Consider the following 19,164-nt stretch of genomic DNA (forward strand, 5'->3'; position numbering starts at 1 on the left):
AAGTTATGATGGGTGTATGACAACCACTTGAACCATGGACCCATTTGAACAAGATTCCTTGAATTTCTCTGATCATGAAAATGCGGGTGAAAAGAGGCACACCTTAAGTCTACTGTTGGCAGACAAAGTAACAAAACGTTAGGTTTTAATAAAACACTGATCGTTTTGGTTTGAGCCTTATCTGCGTAAAACCGTGAATCAATCGAGCTCGGGGCGTGTTTTTATCAGACAAGCGTCTCTCGGACAGTCTTCTCATTGGCTCTATCGACAGAGGGGGTGTGGCAGACAGTTGTGGGCGTTTGACAAAACCGACGACCACGCAGGTTGCCCCTTTCATTCACTACGGATTTCCTGACTTGATCTCATCTGCGCACAGTTTGTGTTTACAGAACAATCTGTTTGTTGTCTTTTTCCCTCGCTGCACCGCTTGCACAAGTTTTTTAGCTTGCATGCTTGCGTTGCGATTGACGGACGCATCCATCTTTGAGAAGTATATTCGTCTTTTTTTGCAGAAACTACCTGAGGCGTTTCTTTTTCTCTCTTTTTTGTTTTTTTTCTTTGCTTGCACACGTCCACTCCGTAATGGATTTGGTTTGGATTCTGTGCTTGCTTGCGACTATCTCCGCCTGGTTTGCGTCTGCGGAGCGCCACAGTGTCTACTGGAATAGCACGAACCCAAAGTAAGTCATTGTAAAAAATAATGTGATTCTACATAGAAGATACTTAGCCTATATATTATTTCGTATTAAGCCCAGAACACCCAGTGGTCCAGAAGTACTTTACCCAGTTGTAATTGCGGGGTACTTAATGTAGAGTAGAGTAGACCTATCTATGTAAATGTGATCTCTCGATGATGCACATCGTAGATTGTTATCACAATGCATTTGGCATTGCGCTGCTGGGATTCATGCATATTCATTCAACTATAGTGCGTTATAACACAACACTGTGATGGACTGAATTAGCTGCTGTTGTCATGATAATGTACTGAGTTGGCTGCCCCCTACCGCTCCCTCCCTCCCACACGGCTCAAAACTTTCTGGCACTTATAATTTAAACCTTATTGCTGTTACCTTAGCACCCCATCCCTGATATTTTACTTTTATGCGATTGAACTGGTAGGTAACCCTAGTTTAGCTGCCAGTGTAGTCTTTATGCTTTCCAGTTTATTCTAGCATAGATACATAACGCAGACTAGGAATATGTGTAATGTAAGGTTACGTGGTGCAAAATGGTTTTGACTTGTATGTCTATGCTGATAAAGGATACATGCATATACTGTTGTTCTCCGATAGCATTTTTCCATGGCGCTCAACTGAAAAGAATTGTTCCATGGGGAATACATTTGTGTGAGCATGATCTGTGAAGATAACCGAAAGTGCTTTTCTCTTATTGAAGTGTTCCCTTTTTTCGGTGTGTTTTCTAAGACTGCAATGTATTTAGCCGTTATACACTACAGTAATTGTACCACTGTAGAACCAAGAGCACCTATTAAAATGCCTAGCCCTGATTTAATTCACAGTTTCCCCTTGTTTTCCTTGGTAGGCCTATGTGTTGCTGCTGCCAAGCTGTTTTTATTCAATGGACCATTTACTCTCAGTCACTCCATTGAAGCAAAAGATCATTAATAAGCTCCATTCATATCACACGCAAAGGAAACCTACAGATGCTGGTACCGGAATATTTCTGTGTGGGTTTAAATGTTTGAGTCACTGCAGTGGTGTTGAAATAGCAAGATGCAATGCAATATCCTCAAATAGTCAGCACTAACAGCTTTGTTCTTTGTAATGAGTGGGGGTTTATCTTGCTCCATCTCCCATATCTAGAGATGATATTAGATGGATTTGGCTTTGCTGTCAGAGAGACATCGAGGTGTTCATATTTCAGGTGGTAAGATGATATGTAATGGACTATGACAGAGACAGAGGAGGTAACTTGAAGCCTGACCAGTGGGTCACACAGTGGGAGAGAGATGGATTGCTCAGGGAGAAGAAATTGGAGCTCAAATTGTTGGGGTTAGGGGCCACATTCGAAATAAGTGGGGGTCAATTAGAGTTATGGTTGATGATGGCAGGGTGAAATGGCTGGGCTATGTGTAGGTTTATGCTACACATACTCACAAACACACACACACACACACACACAAACACACACACACACACACACACACACATAAACACCACAGGCACTGGAACACACCCACGTAGACAGAGGCTGACATGCGCAAACACACAGTCTCTTGGCAGACACTCACTCAATCACTGCCCAGCACACACAGTCACACTAAAACTGACACTGTCTCAATCAATCACTGGAGCTGGGTGTGCACTGTGCACTCTCACTAATGTGCAAACACATGTCCTAGCTTGATTGTAAACACCCAGATATTAAAATGCCCCTCCAGAAAACGTCCGAATCCACTTTAGATCTTCTCAGGCTCTTGCTCTCTGTTCTGAAGCCTATGCTTTGTTGCAGGATGGCGGGGCCTGCCGAAAATACGCTGATTTTCACTTGACAGTTTGTTGTTTTCGTTTTGTGAAGCCACTGTCCGGGAGTGTCTATGAATTATGTTTAATGCTATAGGCATGTTCATATCAGAAAGTCACATGATCTCACACTCCGATCTGTCATCATAATGTGTTCCACTGACAAATCAGAATGAAGGCGTCTGTCCATGGATGCAAAGTGATTTGTATTTGTTACATCACTGCAGAGACACAACAAAGATCTTTTTCTGTGAATATACTGGTAATCCGTCCCTTGCACTTGCTATTTTTACTATTGGATGTGTGCACTAAGCTGCCCATTCGGACACACTTAATCCCGCTTTCGCAGAAATATCAGCAAGTTCTGGAAATGTTTTTCTTTTTCATTTGTTTCTGTGACTTCATCTTTTCTAGCAATCTTCGTTTGCCCTCGACCCCGTTTCTTGACACTACTGACGTCAAAACATAGTTATTGGAGTCGGTATGGGATTTGAAGCCAAATCGTCACTCCTAGTTTTTGTGGTTCATTGATTCATAGCCTTGATTTGAAAGTTGCTGTAATTTCCTTCTTACAGTGTTGTTAAAGAGGCGAATCAGATTATATCGTGTGTGTGTGTGTGTGTGTGTGTGTGTGTGTGTGTGTGTGTGTGTGTGTGTGTGTGTGTGTGTGTGTGTGTGTGTGTGTGTGTGTGTGTGTGTGTGTGTGTGTGTGTGTGTGTGTGTGTGTGTGTGTGTGTGTGTGTGTGTGTGTGTGTGTGTGTGTGTGTGTGTGTGTGTGTGTGTGTGTGTGTGTGTGTGTGTGTGTGTGTGTGTGTGGTACGTGTGTAGTACGCCTTGGGGCATGTTGACTCCCAAGGTCGTAGCTGCCTGAGAGCTTGCTACATGCTCTGTTTCAGCATGAGTGAAATCTGTTCTTGACTGTGTGTGTGTGTGTCAGCGCTCTTGGCAGCCTGTTTGTTCGTGTATTTGTGTCAGGGTGAACAACACAAAAAGCTTGCATCTAATTACCAGCAGCTTAATCACCAGCTCTGTACCGGTTGATTCCCAGAAGTTGCTTCACCAGTATGCCCAGTCAGCGTGTGCCTCAGCATGCCTGCATGTGTACGTGTCTATTTGAAGGGAGTGTCTATGCGGGGGGCTCAACGTGTGTGTCAGACTGTGTGCGCACACGTGTACAACAGCCCCAGTTACAAATGACTGAGCGACTCACAGCCTTATACTCGCATTAACCTGGCCGTCCACGCTCACACACATACGCACGCACCACGCACACACACGCCTCATGGCTGTGATTGATGTTAACATCGTCCCCAGAGCCCTCTGGACTCGGCTGCCTCAATGTGAAGCAATAATCTACTCATTCACACTGCGCGTTCTCCTGGAACCCTCTCGCTGTCCTCTCGTTTGCTGACAGCACGGCTACACCTCCCTCCTTTTCTTTTCTCCCTCGCTCCTTTGCTTTCCTCCATTCCTCCTCCGCTCTGTACCTGTCTCTCCCTTACTCCACCGCCTCCCTCCTGCTATTGGCCTTGGCAAGGTTCTCTTCTTCAAGCTGGTTCTGTGGTCTAGAGTTCAGTGTATCTGTTAACTATTTCATGGCTCCCCCGCTCACTCCACACAGTAAAGTCCTCTGTTCGTTTTTCTCAGAGTGCTTACAGTGTAAAAACATTTACGCTCAAAGAGTTCAATTTAAAACTGGGGATTTTAAGGTGTAGGCGGGAGGTCCATTGTATTTCATTTGGAACCATTTTATTCATCGTCATTATCACTACTTTCTATGCTCGCCATATGAGATAATCACCTCAATCACCTCACCTTTTTTCAGATTTTCCCAAATAATGTGTTAATTCATTTTTGCTTTAATTATGAAGTTATAGTTATATTTTGACCCAACTCGGCTAGCTGAACTGTGTAATTCAATTAAATGAATACCTTTGTGCTGCGCTGGCAGCGATGAATGATGTTTTTGAAAGGTAGGTTTCACCCTCACGAGGGATTCCCAGACCATTTAGCCCGTCAATTTGGACTTTTCTTTTTTCCTTCTTCGTACTTTGTTTTATAATGCTTCCCATACAAATTGGGGAATGCTCTTCATGGAGTGCCACAGAAAGAGAATGGTAACGGGTGTGACTGATTGGGAGGGTCAGAGTTCAGTGTGTGATGAAGTGGCGTGGCCTCTATCAGTCTGTCAGTCACTGGTGCTGTGGCGGTGGTCCCTGAATGCCGGCCTGCCACTCAGCTGGGCCTCCCTTCACACAGCCGTGGCTCGGCCTCTGGGAAACTCTGATTCTATCCTCTCTGTCTCTGGGACCCCCTTTCGCTCCCTCCACAAGCTTTTATCTCAACTTTACAAGCTGCCTCTTTTCAGTCTATTATTTCCTCACCTCCATCTCTTGCTCTCCAAGAACATGAGGGGGGGGCTTGGTAAGAGGTGTGGAATTTTTTTTATCGTTCTTGGCACCCGTAGCGATTCGTCACTAGGCACTTTGCCCTTTGCTTCTCGCACTTGTGTTTTTTTCTTTCTCTCCCTCTTCCTGGCTTCACTTCACTCCATAGTTTTCATTCCTCCACATTTCTCTTCCTCTCCCTGCAGACACTCTAGTCTTCCCACAGAACTCGACTCAAATCCCATTTCCTTCTTTTCATTTGCCTGTTCGTGTGTGCTCCTCGCTCCCCTCTTGAGGTTCTTCATGTGGCAGTGGAAGTGGTTGGGCCAGTATTAGAACCTCCCAGCCATGAAAGAACAGGAATAAGATGGATAAAAACAAAGGTGTGTGTGTAACACACACACACACACACACACACACACACACACACACACACACACTGTGTGTGTGTGTCGGTATGTGGGTATTTGTTTTGAGAGTGATAAGGTTGAGTAGTGAACTCTATGGGGTGTGATCAGGCCGAGGCACTAGATAAGGGATTTCTGCACTGTTTAAGTAAAGGCCTATACAATGAAGCTCTTTCTTTTCTTTCTTTCTTTCTGTCTTTCTTTTCAGAGAAAAAGAATCCACATTTCCCCTACTGCACTCCTGATTTCAGCCGTGTCTCTGTCTTTCTGGTCCTGCATCCTCTCCAGTCATTTCCTGAGTCTGTTTCTTGCTCATCGTCTCTCTGCCTCTCTTTCTCTCTCTCCCCTTCCACATCTGCCCTGGTAATCTGTCTGGTGAATTAAATGTGGAGAGAAAGGAAAAACTGGGGAGATATTGCAGAGCGGCTGGTTATCGGTTAGAAGTGGTGGAACCAATAATACAAATTATAAATTGAAAAAAAAGAAGTGTGTGGAACATTAGGCAGGCTTTATACTTAAAGCCTATGTGACAAGACGATTTTTAGCCCAGTGGCCATAATGACATGTCCTCAAGGTTGTCAACACGCTCCTTCCTCCCCTGTGCACTGTGATAAACCACACTTGTCTCCGTGTCAGAGGCAGAGGGGCTTGTTTTATGGAGTATGTGTTGTCGGATAACAAATCAGGCCAAAGGTTTGCACCACCGCAGCGAGCTAGTGTTACCAAACCGTGCATGTGTGTGTGTGAGCGCGTGTGCATTTCCCTTTAACCAAGTACAGCACTTCCTGGCTACGCAGCTTTTCCCGGGAAAAGCGCGTATCCTGTCTACACAATAAACAATACGGTTCTCACACACCAGCACACGCAAGCTGTAAAAAAGGCTGTACTTGAGGCTGTACACCACAGGTTGATTGAAATTTTCCCAGGGTCGTAGGGGAAGTTAAGTTGACACGTTTAAACAGCGCCAGTGGGTGAAAGTGGATTAATAGTGATTGATAGCGCGATTACTTGTTTCGCGGTGGTACATGCGGCTGCCAGGCATTGATGATGAAGAGGGATACAGTCTCATGGACGCCTGGTCTGGCCTGGCCTGTCTTGATGTCCAGTTTCAACCCTCCATCTTGCCTGGATCATTTTCACTGTAATCAACCCCATGGGTGTTTCTGTCTGCTCCCTGTCCATCCCAGCGCCTCTTCCTTATCTATGCACCAGACTTCCTTTGCGTCCTACTCTGTCTTCCCCCTTCTCTCCTCCTCCTCTGTCATGCCGGCCCCGCAATTATTGTCTTCAGACTTTCAGTATTTTACAACCACTCAATCCCAGACGAAAACATTGAGGATGAAAGAACCCTTTAGTAAATAGATGTACAATTATGATAAACATTGCCCGCACTTTCTCTCTGTCTTTGTGTGATTGTGTGTGTGTGTATGTGAGTGTAGTGTATGCCTGTGGATGTCAGTGTTTGCCGTTGTATCCGTTGAGACTCGTTTGTCGTTGCGCAAGTCCTTGCAAGTCATTGTGAGATTGTCCAACACATTCAATTGTGTGAGCGTTTGAGAGACAGAAAGAGAATTAGCCTACAAAGGGCAAATATTGTCTCTGAAATGAAGCATTGTGTTTGTCGTGTAAATAAGGGTCATTGTGTGACCTTTTATTTTTCCCCACTTTTGTTTGTCTCCCATGGTTGTGTAATTGGATTTAGGTTGTAAACTTGTCCCTACAGCAAATGCATGTCTCTTGCCCAGCTTGCATTGGTGCTTGAATGCCACTTACTACTGCCCCCTAGAGATGAGCTTTACCATCACCATTATTGGCACATTGTGTGTCTGTAATTAAGAGCCAGCACAATACAATAAATGCTCATATAGACTGTGTGCTCCCTGTGGAATTCATTATGCTACACTTGAGGCTTGGGGCTGTGATTGGATTAGAAAAGGGAGGGAGGAACACTGGAAAGTGGAAACGAAGGTTTATCTTGCAGAAATCAATCTGGCCAAAATCGATGTTCTTACACAGATATTTGCCTCCTGAGGAATGTGATGTCAGTGGTGACCTTTCTGTTCAGGGCCTTATAAGATACAAATGGCTCAAGGGACAGCGCAAGACAGTTGTAAAGATCACCGGCATTCATCTAGTCTCTCTGGTTCACTGGCATTAGGCAATTATTGTACGGCTGGACTTTTCTTTTTCCGGTGTTGTTTTTGCTTGGAGCTGGGCCAACTGGCCACGGGTGCTTGTCGTCAGTACAACCGACGTCATGAGCGAACCGAGGCTGAGTGACATGCGGAGAGTGATGACTGACAAACAAGTCACTAAGAAGCAGGGAAAACAGAAGGTTGGGTAGTTAATGTACAGAGGGAGGCGAAAGGACGGAGAAAGTGTTGGACCACATTTGTTTCTATGACAACAGCGACGTTGCCATGCTGCATTGTGCTGGGCTTTCGCAAGCGGCGAGTCAGAAGGCTCGCATATTTGGGATGCCAGCGGGACACGTCGTGATTGGTTCGGAGAGGTTTGGCGTTTGGACGGGGGGAGGAGGAGGGGGATCAGGTCGGCTTATTGGGCGATGAAAGATGGAACAGAGAAAGGGAGGGGCAGCCTGACATTGACGCATGGACAGACGGACAGATGAAACGAGGACAATTTTGACTGCATAAAAGATCGTGAAGGAGACCAGCTTAACCAAGCTCATGATGTACTTAAGAAAGACTCCCAACCCTTTGGCTCCCTTTCTTCCTCTCACACGCCTCCTCTTTCTTTTAAAGTCGCCCTAATAGTTTTTCATTTTGCACAGGATAAGTTCTGAGTGGAACAACTACCCTGTGCTCAACGCCCCAGCCCCCCCCCCCCCCCCCCCCCACACACACACACACACACACTTTTCACTTTCCCCTCTGCTTCCACGAAAGCACACAGTACATATACACAGTCATTTAGTCCAGCTCGTTTTCCACTCACTAAATCCAGGGCAAGGATGGTAATACCACATATCTATGTGAGGACAATGGGGGTCGAGGCACCAGCCCTGCCCCCATCTCGCTCTCCCATGCCGGCTCATGTCCCCCTGCTCTGGGCCCTGGTGTCCACTCTAAGCCCCTGTATTAGGCAGGGTCTGGTGCTGATGAATGGACCCGGGCTCAGTCTCTGCTCCACCCGATAATCCAGGCTCGGACGAGCCGATTAGTCCCCCCCACCACAGGCATTCCTATCCACTCATCCGTGGCATAGTCCAGTCACCTTTTAGGCCGCATTACTGGTTGCATTATAACCCAATGGGAAAATTAAATTGTATTCCCGGCAGTTGGTGTAATTACACAAAGCTCAGAGATGGCCTATGACATGTGCGTCTAATTCCTGGTATCTACTTGGTTGTGCGCTGTCGCATAACAAAAATGTCAGATCTACAAGCTGACAACAAGTCATGCTGTGTCGACTTGTCAGGCTAGTTGTTTGGACCAGAGAGCCTGTAGCTGCATTAGTACTAGTAGCCCAATGGAATGGGTTGGAGGGGGTATGTGTTGTGAGATCAGAATAGCTGCAGTGTATGGTCAAATGCAAGGTGCTCATGATTTTAATGGGATCAACATGTCCGCTAGAAGCGAGTGAAGCGGAGACCATATGTTTTGGTTCGTCTCGGTCCAGTGGTCATCATAGCTAGGTTGGTTTGTCAGCTGTGGTGGCTCTTGTGTGCTTTTTGAATGGAGCTGGATCCATGTTTGAAGAGTTGCCACGGTTACGGCCTCTAGGATTTTGAACATGCAAGGGCCACAAGTACTTTTCTGTGCGTATGTGTGCACGTGCGTGCATGTGTGTGGTTTCTGTGCGAGTGTTCATCTGGGTGTTAGAGACCCTCCAGTGCTGCTGACTCGACGATTGCCCGACCTTTGATCCACAGTACGGCCTCCTCTCTCTCAGAGGTCCAACATTCCACAGGACGATCGAGTGCACAGATGAGAGAGGGAGATGGATGGATGGATGGATGAAAGGAAGGGGGTAGAGGTGCAGAAGAAAGCAAAACGCTGGCCAAAGAGAGAGAGAGATTAAAGAAGGGAGATTAGGCTCCTGCCACTGAAGAGGCTCCAATAAATCAGGAATTCACTCTGGTAAAAAAAAAAAAAACTGGGAGAGTGAGGAAGAGGAACTGTCTGTAGGCTATTTTTTCACACCAGACCACACGCACGCACATCTATGCGTGCGCACACACACACACGTGCATGCTACCGCGCTTGACATTCCCTGGCTGTCTGCTATCATCACCATTCATTATCCCCTCTTATCGTCACAGAAACGCACACCCAGATTCCTCAACAGACTCCACAGACCCAACGCGCACCCACACAGACACTCGTACGCAGACAGGCGTACACACACCCACATAGGCCCTCACTCTCAGACAGATACACACACACAAACACATGGCACACAGTTCCCCAGTTGCATGTCTGCATCTGCAAATCATCCCCAACTAGAGGATAATATCCTGGTGCGGTGTTTGACAGCAAATTCTGATCATAGTCATAGTCTTTTGAATAAAACTTAATTTAGTTTTCATATTGTAGTCATCTGAAATGTTTTAGTGTCAGTCTAGTTTTAGTTGACTAAATACCATAAGATTTTAGACGACTTTTTGGCAAGCCGTTTGGCAAGCCGTGATGACAGCGTCATAATGCTTTTACACTTGTTTTTTTATCTGTTGACAAAATTGTCAGCATATTTAGTCTTAGTTAGTGGGGCGGCAGTAGAGTGAGTAGGCTCAGGGGTAGAGTGACCGGGTGGGAACCGCAAGGTTCCCAGTTCGAACCCGAGCTCCCCCAGAGTTAGTGTCAAAATGTCCTTGAGCAAGACTCTCAACCCCTAATTGCTCCCGATGTGCAGGTTGGTGCCTTGCATGGTTTCCTCCGGCATCGGTGTGTGAATGTGTGTGTGAATCGGTGAATGTAATGCACTCTGTAAAGCGCCTTGGATAAAGGCGCTATATAATTGCACCATTTACCGTTTTAGTCATAGATTCGTTTTTATTTCGCTTTCATCAGTGAAAAAAGGTAGTCGACAAACATTTTGCATAGTTTTAGTCGCCGAAATGAACACTATCCTGATGGTTATTTCTGTTGGGCTGCTCAACTGCATCCGCATGAATAATCACAGGGGAGCCATCAAATTAGTCCGCCATGCTGTGGCGCAATTGATTGATTTATACTTTGTCGTACGCTGGTGTATAAATTAAGCATGACAATGGCAGGGAGAGACACCAAGGAAGGCACAGGTCTTTTCCGCCGCAACAGTCTGGGAGAGGAGACTTGATGACAAGAAGCAGACCCTCTAGATAAGAACAAAGAATGGAAGCTGTGTTGAGTCTGCAGAATGAAGGGTGACATAATTTGTGTTTGTCTTTTGGCCCCAGGCTACATTCACATGGAGACAGACAGCTTGTGTTGTCCGGGTCAGTCAATTAACCACTTAACATTTTCTAAATTATTTCAGAAATCTATGAGGTCACAGCTTGGGTATTTTTCAATTGTTAATATATATATATATATTCTTTTGCCTATAATAATGCCCTTGCCAAAGTTAAAGTAGTTATAGAGCACAGCACTGCATTCCAACAATGCAAGTGTCGGAGAGTGAAGTGAAGTGAGGATAATCCAAACTCATTTGCTGTTAATGAAAAAAGAACTAACAAAAAGTCAGGCCGACCCTTGTTGGCTGTGTGCATTCAGCCTGTGTTCTTCACTCCCATCAGCCAGTTGCAGTGTGTGAATAGAGCCACTGTATGAAGCCCTGGCATTGATAAAGAAGCAACTGTAGCACTCTCATACAACACACACACACACACACACACACACACACACACACACACACACACACACACACACACACACACACACACACACACATACACACACACACAGAGGGGAAGATCAAAAGCCATTCCTAGCTCCAAGCCCTCTGACCCCCCCAACCGAACCAACCTCCCACCCCTTCCTCCTACCATTCATTCTCCTCTCTCTCTCTTTTTCATCCCTCCAGCTCTCAGCCTGGGGGAAAGACTGTGGTTTGGGGGAGGGGGGTTGAGTGGGCGGAGGAGCATAAGTTGCCCCCGGGGTAACTTTAATACCCTTTTTTTGTGTTTTAATTGTGCTTGACCCCCCTCCCCCTTTTTTGTTGTTGTTGATGATGAACACATTGGGGCCATACCACGACCAGCTTCTTATCATCAGGGCTTGGGGTGGGGGGGTGGGGTTATGCTGTTGTTGAAGATGTGGGGTTCTGAGAGAAGGTGTGTGTGTGTGTGTGTGTGTGTGTGTGTGTGTGTGTGTGTGTGTGTGTGTGTGTGTGTGTGTGTGTGTGTGTGTGTGTGTGTGTGTGTGTGTGTGTGTGTGTGTGTGTGTGTGTGAAAGACAAACCACATTGTTTGCTATACCAGCGTTATCGATTCCACTGGAATTGAAAGTGGAGGACGAGGAGAATAAACACTTTAGCGGCAATACGGCAAACAGAGTGTGGCAGGCAAGCAGATAAGAGCTAAGCTGCCTGGACCATTGAAAAAAATTATAATTAACACCACCACCACCACCCCCCAATCGGAGTTGGCACACAGTAAATTCCTCACTGTTCATTTATCCATTTGTGCAGGGATTTGGGCACGGCATCATCATCACACACTCACAGCTAGATGGCATGTTGATTGAGTTCTGCTTGGCAGAGGGTGTTGCTACACTTTAACGGGCCAGCATTGCTCCCGTCATGGTGTCGTGTCGTTGCCCTAATCTGCTCATCAGCATTGAGGTGGTGCATTGGAGCGGGAGTCAACGCAGAGCTGCGAGAGAATGCTGCTATGGTCAGGGAAGGGAGGGGGGGGGGGTCGTTTTGTGGAGTAGGAGTCAGGGCCCTGAGTCTTTGGAGCCACAGTGTCTCTCTGCTTTTTACCAGGGCTCCCCCGGCAACAAACAACAACACCCGCCTAACGATCGACAGGGGCCCTTTGCCCATGCACTTTGATCGTTAGTCCCACATATGGACCTTGTCATCCAAACACTAACCCCCCCCACAGCCCCCGTCCTTGAAAACAAAATCCCCCAAATGTCACTTGTTGCATTCAGGGGCCTTTTTATGAGGAAACGGTTGGAATTCTCTGAGAAAATCTCTTAACCAAGTTCCCCGACCGGAGGTGAAATGGCTCCAATGTGGAGCTTTTATTGGCTGTGTGTGTGCGCGTACACGCGCGCATGTGTGTGTGTGTGTGTCAATAGCAGCCTGAAAGGCTGTGGGGAACCCAAGTGTTCCATAGATGTATGTGGTGTACTGTTAATGGTGCAACGTGACAAACAAATACACAAGTGCTATAACATTAACTTCTCAGTAGTTCCCATCGACCCTTTCCGGCCTAGACCAGTGGCACACTCACACACACAAACTGGCCGGCTTCTGTGCAGGCTGTTGAAAGACTGAGTAGCCACATATGTATTGATTGCAAAAGCAACAGAACCCTATCTTAGACACACATTCTAGAGACGTGTTGTGAAAATATTGGAAGTCGAGCAAATTTCATCCATTCTCTGGGAAACCCTGGCGAGTCGGAACAGTAGGAGACGGTAAAGGGATAAGCACAGCTTGAGTAACTGAATACTGTGTGTGTGTGTGTGTGTGTGTGTGCGTGCATGCGTGTGTCTGGGGGTACTTGTCTAGGTGGTGTGTGTGTGTGTGTGTGTGTGTGTGTGTGTGTGTGTGTGTGTGTGTGTGTGTGTGTGTGCGTGTGCGTGTGCGTGTGCGTGTGCGTGTGCGTGTGCGTGTGCGTGTGCGTGTGCGTGTGCGTGTGCGTGTGCGTGTGCGTGCGTGCGTGCGTGCGTGCGTGCGTGCGTGCGTGCGTGCGTGCGTGCGTGCGTGCGTGCGTGCGTGCGAGCAGTCGGCTACCGTTCTGTGTGTGGGGGGTGAAAAATGGCCTTGGCTGAGAGGGGATCCTCCGCACCGAGCAGCTCCCTGGGGGATAATTCAGTTACAGGGAGAGGTGATTTATACTTGGTTGTGCGCCTTGTCGAGCACCGAAAATAGCCGATCTACAAGCTCACAGCGCTTGCCACTGTTGACACCCTGTGAGCTTGTAGATCTGCTGTTTTGGTGCGTGACACGGCACGCAACAGAGTATAAATCAGGCAGGCGGAGGAGGGGAGGGACGTGGTGATGATCCCCTGGCGATCAACGTATAATATCTGTGAGAGAAACATTGAACTAGAGGAGAAGGGGGGGGGACGGGACGGAATGAAGAGGAAAAAGCAGACCTGGTTGAAATAGTTTGCATCGACCTATTTGGAGGAGCCAACAGGTGGTCTGCTGAACGTGCAGATGTCGTTGCATTGTATCCTGTTCTCCAGGGTAGGGAGAATGACGACAATGCTAACACACACAGTCTGCATTATAGAGAGACTTGTTTTTTGTGTGAATGTCTTATGTTTTAGGGTGGAAAGGAGGAGTGGAAGAGGGGATGAAGGGAGGGTCAGAGGAGAGGAAAGGCAGGCAGTCAGGCTGTCTCCGTCTCGCTCTTTCTCCGTATCTCTAATGAGAGGGAGTGTGGTGCTGGGTGACGGGCACAGACAGTCACCAGACGCATTGTGTGTGTGTGTGTGTGTGTGTGTGTGTGTGTGTGTGTGTGTGTGTGTGTGTGTGTGTGTGTGTGTGTGTGTGTGTGTGTGTGTGTGTGTGTGTGTGTGTGTGTGTGTGTGTGTGTGTGTGTGTGTGTGTGTGTGTGTGTGCGCGTGCGTGTGTGTGCGCGTGTTGCGCGCCTGCCTCTCTCTGATTCTCTCTTAATGAAAGGGAGACCTTTACTCTTATTTACGTCCCCAAATCTTGTTCCTTGTAACCTTGGCCTGTGTGTGTCTGCTTCTATTTGCATTTGGGTGCATTTGTCATTATGTTTTTTCACTGTCTCTTGTGTGTGTCTGTGTGGGGGGTCGCAGATGTCAATACTCATCTCCTGGATCCGTGGAGTAATATCTCCTGGATCCAAGGACTTAACTGACTACTAATGTTTCTCTGTAAACACCATCTAGCTCCTGAGGGGGTAACGGGATCAGTGTGCACTCAGCGCTAACTCTCGACGCGGCAGCACAGCGCAGCATTTCACGGCCTGCCGCCCGCTCATCCATATTTATATACACGTTCTCCATGCTGCTCGCATTTCTCCCCTTTTTTCTGTTTTCTCCATCCCTTCTAGTGTGTCTGTCTCTGACACGCATACATGGAGATGCATCCCCACACACACACACACATATGCACACGCCATACATTCACAATCGCACACACCATTTCTCGCTCCCCCGCTCTGTCAATCTTTCGTCTGATTTCCCTGTTGTGCACAGACACGTGTGACCGATCGATAGATAATCACGGTTTTGAGGCTTGTATTTATTGCTGCACTGTAGCCAATCCGTGCGGTTATTAATCTCCTGCCACCCGACTAACCATGCCCTCTCTCTCTCTCTCTCTCTCTCTCTCTCTTCTTTAGGTTCCTGTGGGATGATTACGCGGTAGAGGTGCGACTGAACGACTACCTTGACATCGTGTGCCCCCACTACCCGCATGGCGACGTGCCCTCGCAGGACGCAGAGCGATACGTGCTCTACATGGTGGAGCGCGGCGATTATGACACGTGCAAGCCCCAGTCGTATGACCAGATGCGCTGGGAGTGCGGTCACCCTTTCGCCCTGCATGCCCCCGAGAAGTTCTCTGAGAAGTTCCAGCGATTCACTCCGTTCACCCTGGGCAAGGAGTTCCGCCAGGGAGAGAGCTACTACTATATTTGTGAGTGTTTGTCAAGACAACATGGGGTTTTGGTGAGGCAGTTGTTAGGAAGTAGGAATAGTACCTGCATGAAGTAAACAAAACAAAATCACACAGGGGAGACAATCTGTACACATTTACATTTCTGTGCCTATTTAACTGTGACTGGTTGAACTTTGGCTCAGGACCAGATAAACGAGGCCAGCACTTTGAAGCTGAGTGTTGACATTATCTGGGTGTCGGCTCTTGTTTGCCAGCTTTATGCAATGGCTGCTATTCCCCTAGCATGAAACCCAATAGAATCAGCAGTGCTGTGACCCTGTCTATGGCTGTAATTAGATAAACGTCCGGACAACAAGACACACACCGCCTCAATGTTCACAGATGGCTCATAAGGCTTTGCCGCGTGTCCGTCTGCCTCCAAGGGTGTGTGTGTGTATGAGAAGGTGGATTAAGGGGCCAGGGCAGTAAGTGCATTAGTTAGTCTGTAATTAAAGCCTGTGTTGTTTCTTTCTTCCCTCTAGCCAAACCTCTGCACCACCACGGACAAGAGTGCCTCAGGCTCAGGGTGGACGTTGTTGCTGCTGATGGTGAGTCTCGCCACCCTGGTGGCTGGAGGGAGAACTGCGCAGAGTGGGATTAGATCAATCTTTATTTGGCTGGGGCCACTGGTTAATGGTTATGGCTTTCAGCACAGCATACATTGGAATGGAACACCTGATACGTTTGTCTGCACATAACAATCACACAAAATACACACAAAATGGCAGATTAGGTACAACGCTGAACATCACAATTGCAGAGTAAGAGTTAGTTGATAGATTGGGCTAGACTGAAGCTGCGGCTGAGTCGTTGACTGACTGGGTTTTCTCTGTTGCAGGCTCACAGGAGGCCAGGGTGGCTAAAGGTGGTGGCTCAGGTGGAGCTGTAACTGGAGCCGGCGGTGGGGTCCACAACCCTTCCAACAGATTGCCTGCAGGTATGTCCAACCAACCACCACTCCTGTAATTATCTCTGAGCCTACAAGAATCTGGCATTTCCAGATAAGGGGTTCGGGCAGGCTAGACACTTTCTTTCAACTGGGTGTCCCTATTTTGGGGATGTCACTATTGGCTAATAATAATAATATAATAATAAAATATATACAGTATATAATAACGATCACTAAGAGCAAAAATAGAAAAAACAATTGGTGAGCTTGTAGATAGGCTATTTTGCCTTTAAAGGATTTTAATGGTTGAGCTAAGAGTGTGCATTAATTCTTATGTATTGTACGTATACATCATGCTCAATGTGATATTGTAATTTAATTAGATAGGGAATAAGGGAAAGGGGCATGATATGTATTGGGACTCCCAATACATATCATGCCCCTTTCCCTTATTCCCTGTCTAATTAATTAATTAATTAACTCTCTCCCAATTTGGGAGAGAGTCTGTAATTGTGCTTTTTTTATTGTATCTGTAATGTATTTATTATTTCATATTTTTTTCATTTCCTATATTTTATACTTTTTTGTTATACTTGAAACCCCCAATAAAATATGTGTAAAAGAAGTGTGCATTAATGTGTGCTTTAATGCTCCTCCTCCTCTTCTTCTCCCCTTTCGTCTTCTGCTTCTCTTCTGAAGCAGACGATCCAGTGGTGGTGGTCCTGCCTGAGGTGCAGAAAAGTGTCAGGACGAGCTCTGCGGCGTCAACAACGACATCCCTGTTCCTCCTGTCACTGCTCGTCCCAGTCTCATTACTGCTGCTGTTGCACTGAGAGACAATATGAAAAGAACTGCTGTTCCCAGACATTTGTTTTCAGGGACTACAATGAAGACAGTCCGTGGGGATGTAACCACTGACTCAAAAAAAGAAAAAGGCAGTTCTCTGTGCCCAGTGCTGGCCACAGGGAGAGATGGAGAGAGAGAGACCTTTTGAAGCTTGTAAAGTACATATGGGCTTGCTAAACATTTGAGAGGAAGCATTTGGGCTTAATCTCATTTCTCAAAAGATGACAGTATTCCTCCCCCTGCCGAGAGATCAGGCTTTGTTTGATTTCCATGCAGTTTTTGTGCTCCAGTCACAAATATGACGATCGTCCTTGGAGGATCTACAACGAAGACATGAAGAATTTCGAGGAGAACGTAAAACAGGATGAAGAATAATCGAGACTAACATCTCAGATATGACAAATCTAGACAGTTAAAAATAATTGTACCAGATGAAAATGGCATTTAGTGAAAATGAGAATCTCGTAAACGTTTTGAGCCAAAGATAACTCAACTTTCCGACTTGTACACTATTCCACCCTTGAGTATTGTGTACGTTTGTTATTATTGTTATCGTGATAGTATTGAGTGGCATTGAGGTCCCAATTTTTTTATTTTTCTCTAAATGTAGCATTGACAAATGCAGGGGCTGTTTTTCCCAATCATTCCTCGGCAGACTCGACCATGTGCTTTATACTGTAGCACTATACTGCACAATACAGACAAACGCATGCTACAGTTGTATATTACAGACTAGGGCTGGGCAATATATCGTTATGGTAATATGAGACTAAACTGATTAAAATATTGTCAAACATTTTCAAAAATAGTAGAATTTTTGCTATTGATGAAAATTAAAATGTAATATTGTCATCACAATACGATATTCTCATCACGATATTGAGGTATTTGGTATGTTGATTGTAGTTCATTCATATCGCCCAGCCCCCCAACACACACACACACACACACACACACACACACACACACACACACACACAGACACACACTCAACAACACGGGGAGACACACTACATCAGAATCAACAGGTGTTAAATGTACATTCTGTGAAGATAATTTATAATGATTGCAGCTGGAAAAAAGAAAAAACGTTTTACTGTATATACTGTATGTTCAAGAAATGAAATGTTTACTTTTGGGGTATCGGGAGAGTGCTGTAGTAGAGCACAACGAGTACGTGCGTGAAAGAGAGAGAGAGTGTGTTTGTACGTGTGTTAGAACTGCAGAGTGAGAGACTGGGCAAAAATTGAGAGCGAAAAAGTGACAAAACTAAACCTTAATCTGCCAAAATCGTACACTGATACGTTGTGTGTAGCAAGGAGAGGCTGGACCTCTCCGTTTGTTGGATCTTGCCCCTGTAGTGGTTAAACAACCTACATTAAAGTCTGATTTGTACTTTATCGTACAACATTGCGTGGCGAAAATAGCTGATCTACTCGCATTGTGAGCTTGTAGATCAGCTATTTTTTGTGCGCGACCACATCAAGTATAAATGAAGCATAAGAGCCCATATGAACTTCTTCACGCTACAGGGCCCTGCCTGTCACTGTAGTGTCCTGGTGCTTTCTGCTATGTATACAACCACAGCTGCAAACAGTAAAACGAGCACAAAATAGTCCTCGAAAGCATAGCATCCAATAATTCTAAAGTAAAGTAAATCAGAGTACACAACCGTCACTATGACTGTGGCAGTTGTTGTTTCTGTCTTTTTTAAACATCCAGATTTGAAGGGAGTATTCTTTGTAAACAACGCACCGCAAGACAAGACACGGCATCAAACATGGATGCCAAGCACATTTTCACCCGACAGGCTGGCTTGAACAACAACAACACAACAATATATGACTAACATTGAAGTCAAGTCTTTTTTTGTTTTTGTTTTTTGTTATTGGAATTCTTGTTACCTTATTTTGTACATGTGTAAGTAAAGATGTATATTATGTATATATAGATTATATTAAAAAAGAAAAACCTGTTTGATAAATATGCTAAATGTGAAATTTTCATGTGAAATAAAACATGATATTTTTGGAAAGCCAGAAGAGCTTCCTCTTTAATTTCTTCTATATACTCTTTGATGTCTCACCCACCCTGTGACCACTTCCACATGGTAAATGGTAAATGGTGCATTTATATAGCGCCTTTATCCAAGGCGCTTTACATAGATTGTGCATCAATTCACCCATTCACACACACATTCATACACCGATGGCGGCAGAAACCATGCAAGGCACTAGCCAGCACATCGGGAGCAGTTAATGAAATACAACCTAAATCATAACCATTACACAGTAAAATCCAGAGTGGTAATATGGGTCCATTTTTGCACTTTA

At 45.9% G+C, this 19,164-nt stretch overlaps 1 protein-coding gene across 2 annotated transcripts; it reads left to right on the forward strand.

Annotated features, from left to right (window-relative positions):
* The first annotated feature begins 347 nt into the window (after positions 1–347).
* Positions 348–18,873, forward strand: efna1a (ephrin-A1a). Of its 2 annotated transcripts, none has more exons than XM_079522578.1 (5): positions 348–680; positions 14,780–15,075; positions 15,579–15,644; positions 15,935–16,033; positions 16,685–18,873. In XM_079522578.1, the coding sequence occupies exons 1-5, from the start codon at positions 583–585 to the stop codon at positions 16,816–16,818; spliced, it is 693 nt and encodes a 230-aa protein (XP_079378704.1). In that variant the 5' UTR covers positions 348–582; the 3' UTR covers positions 16,819–18,873. The 2 variants fall into 2 exon arrangements, with proteins under 2 accessions (XP_079378704.1, XP_079378705.1); XM_079522579.1 differs by having other exon boundaries at positions 16,688–18,873.
* Positions 18,874–19,164: the final 291 nt, after the last annotated feature.

The sequence above is a fragment of the Electrona antarctica genome (assembly GCF_951216825.1).
Source record: "Electrona antarctica genome assembly, chromosome: 15".
Classification (NCBI taxonomy): Eukaryota; Metazoa; Chordata; class Actinopteri; order Myctophiformes; family Myctophidae; genus Electrona; species Electrona antarctica.

Coding starts and splice junctions, on each gene's coding strand:
- efna1a (XM_079522578.1), top strand. CDS start 583: ATGGATTTGGTTTGGATTCTGTGCTTGCTTGCGACTATCTCCGCCTGG. Junction 681..14,779: donor TGGAATAGCACGAACCCAAA/GTAAGTCATTGT, acceptor TCTCTTCTTTAG/GTTCCTGTGGGATGATTACG. Junction 15,076..15,578: donor AGAGAGCTACTACTATATTT/GTGAGTGTTTGT, acceptor TCTTCCCTCTAG/CCAAACCTCTGCACCACCAC.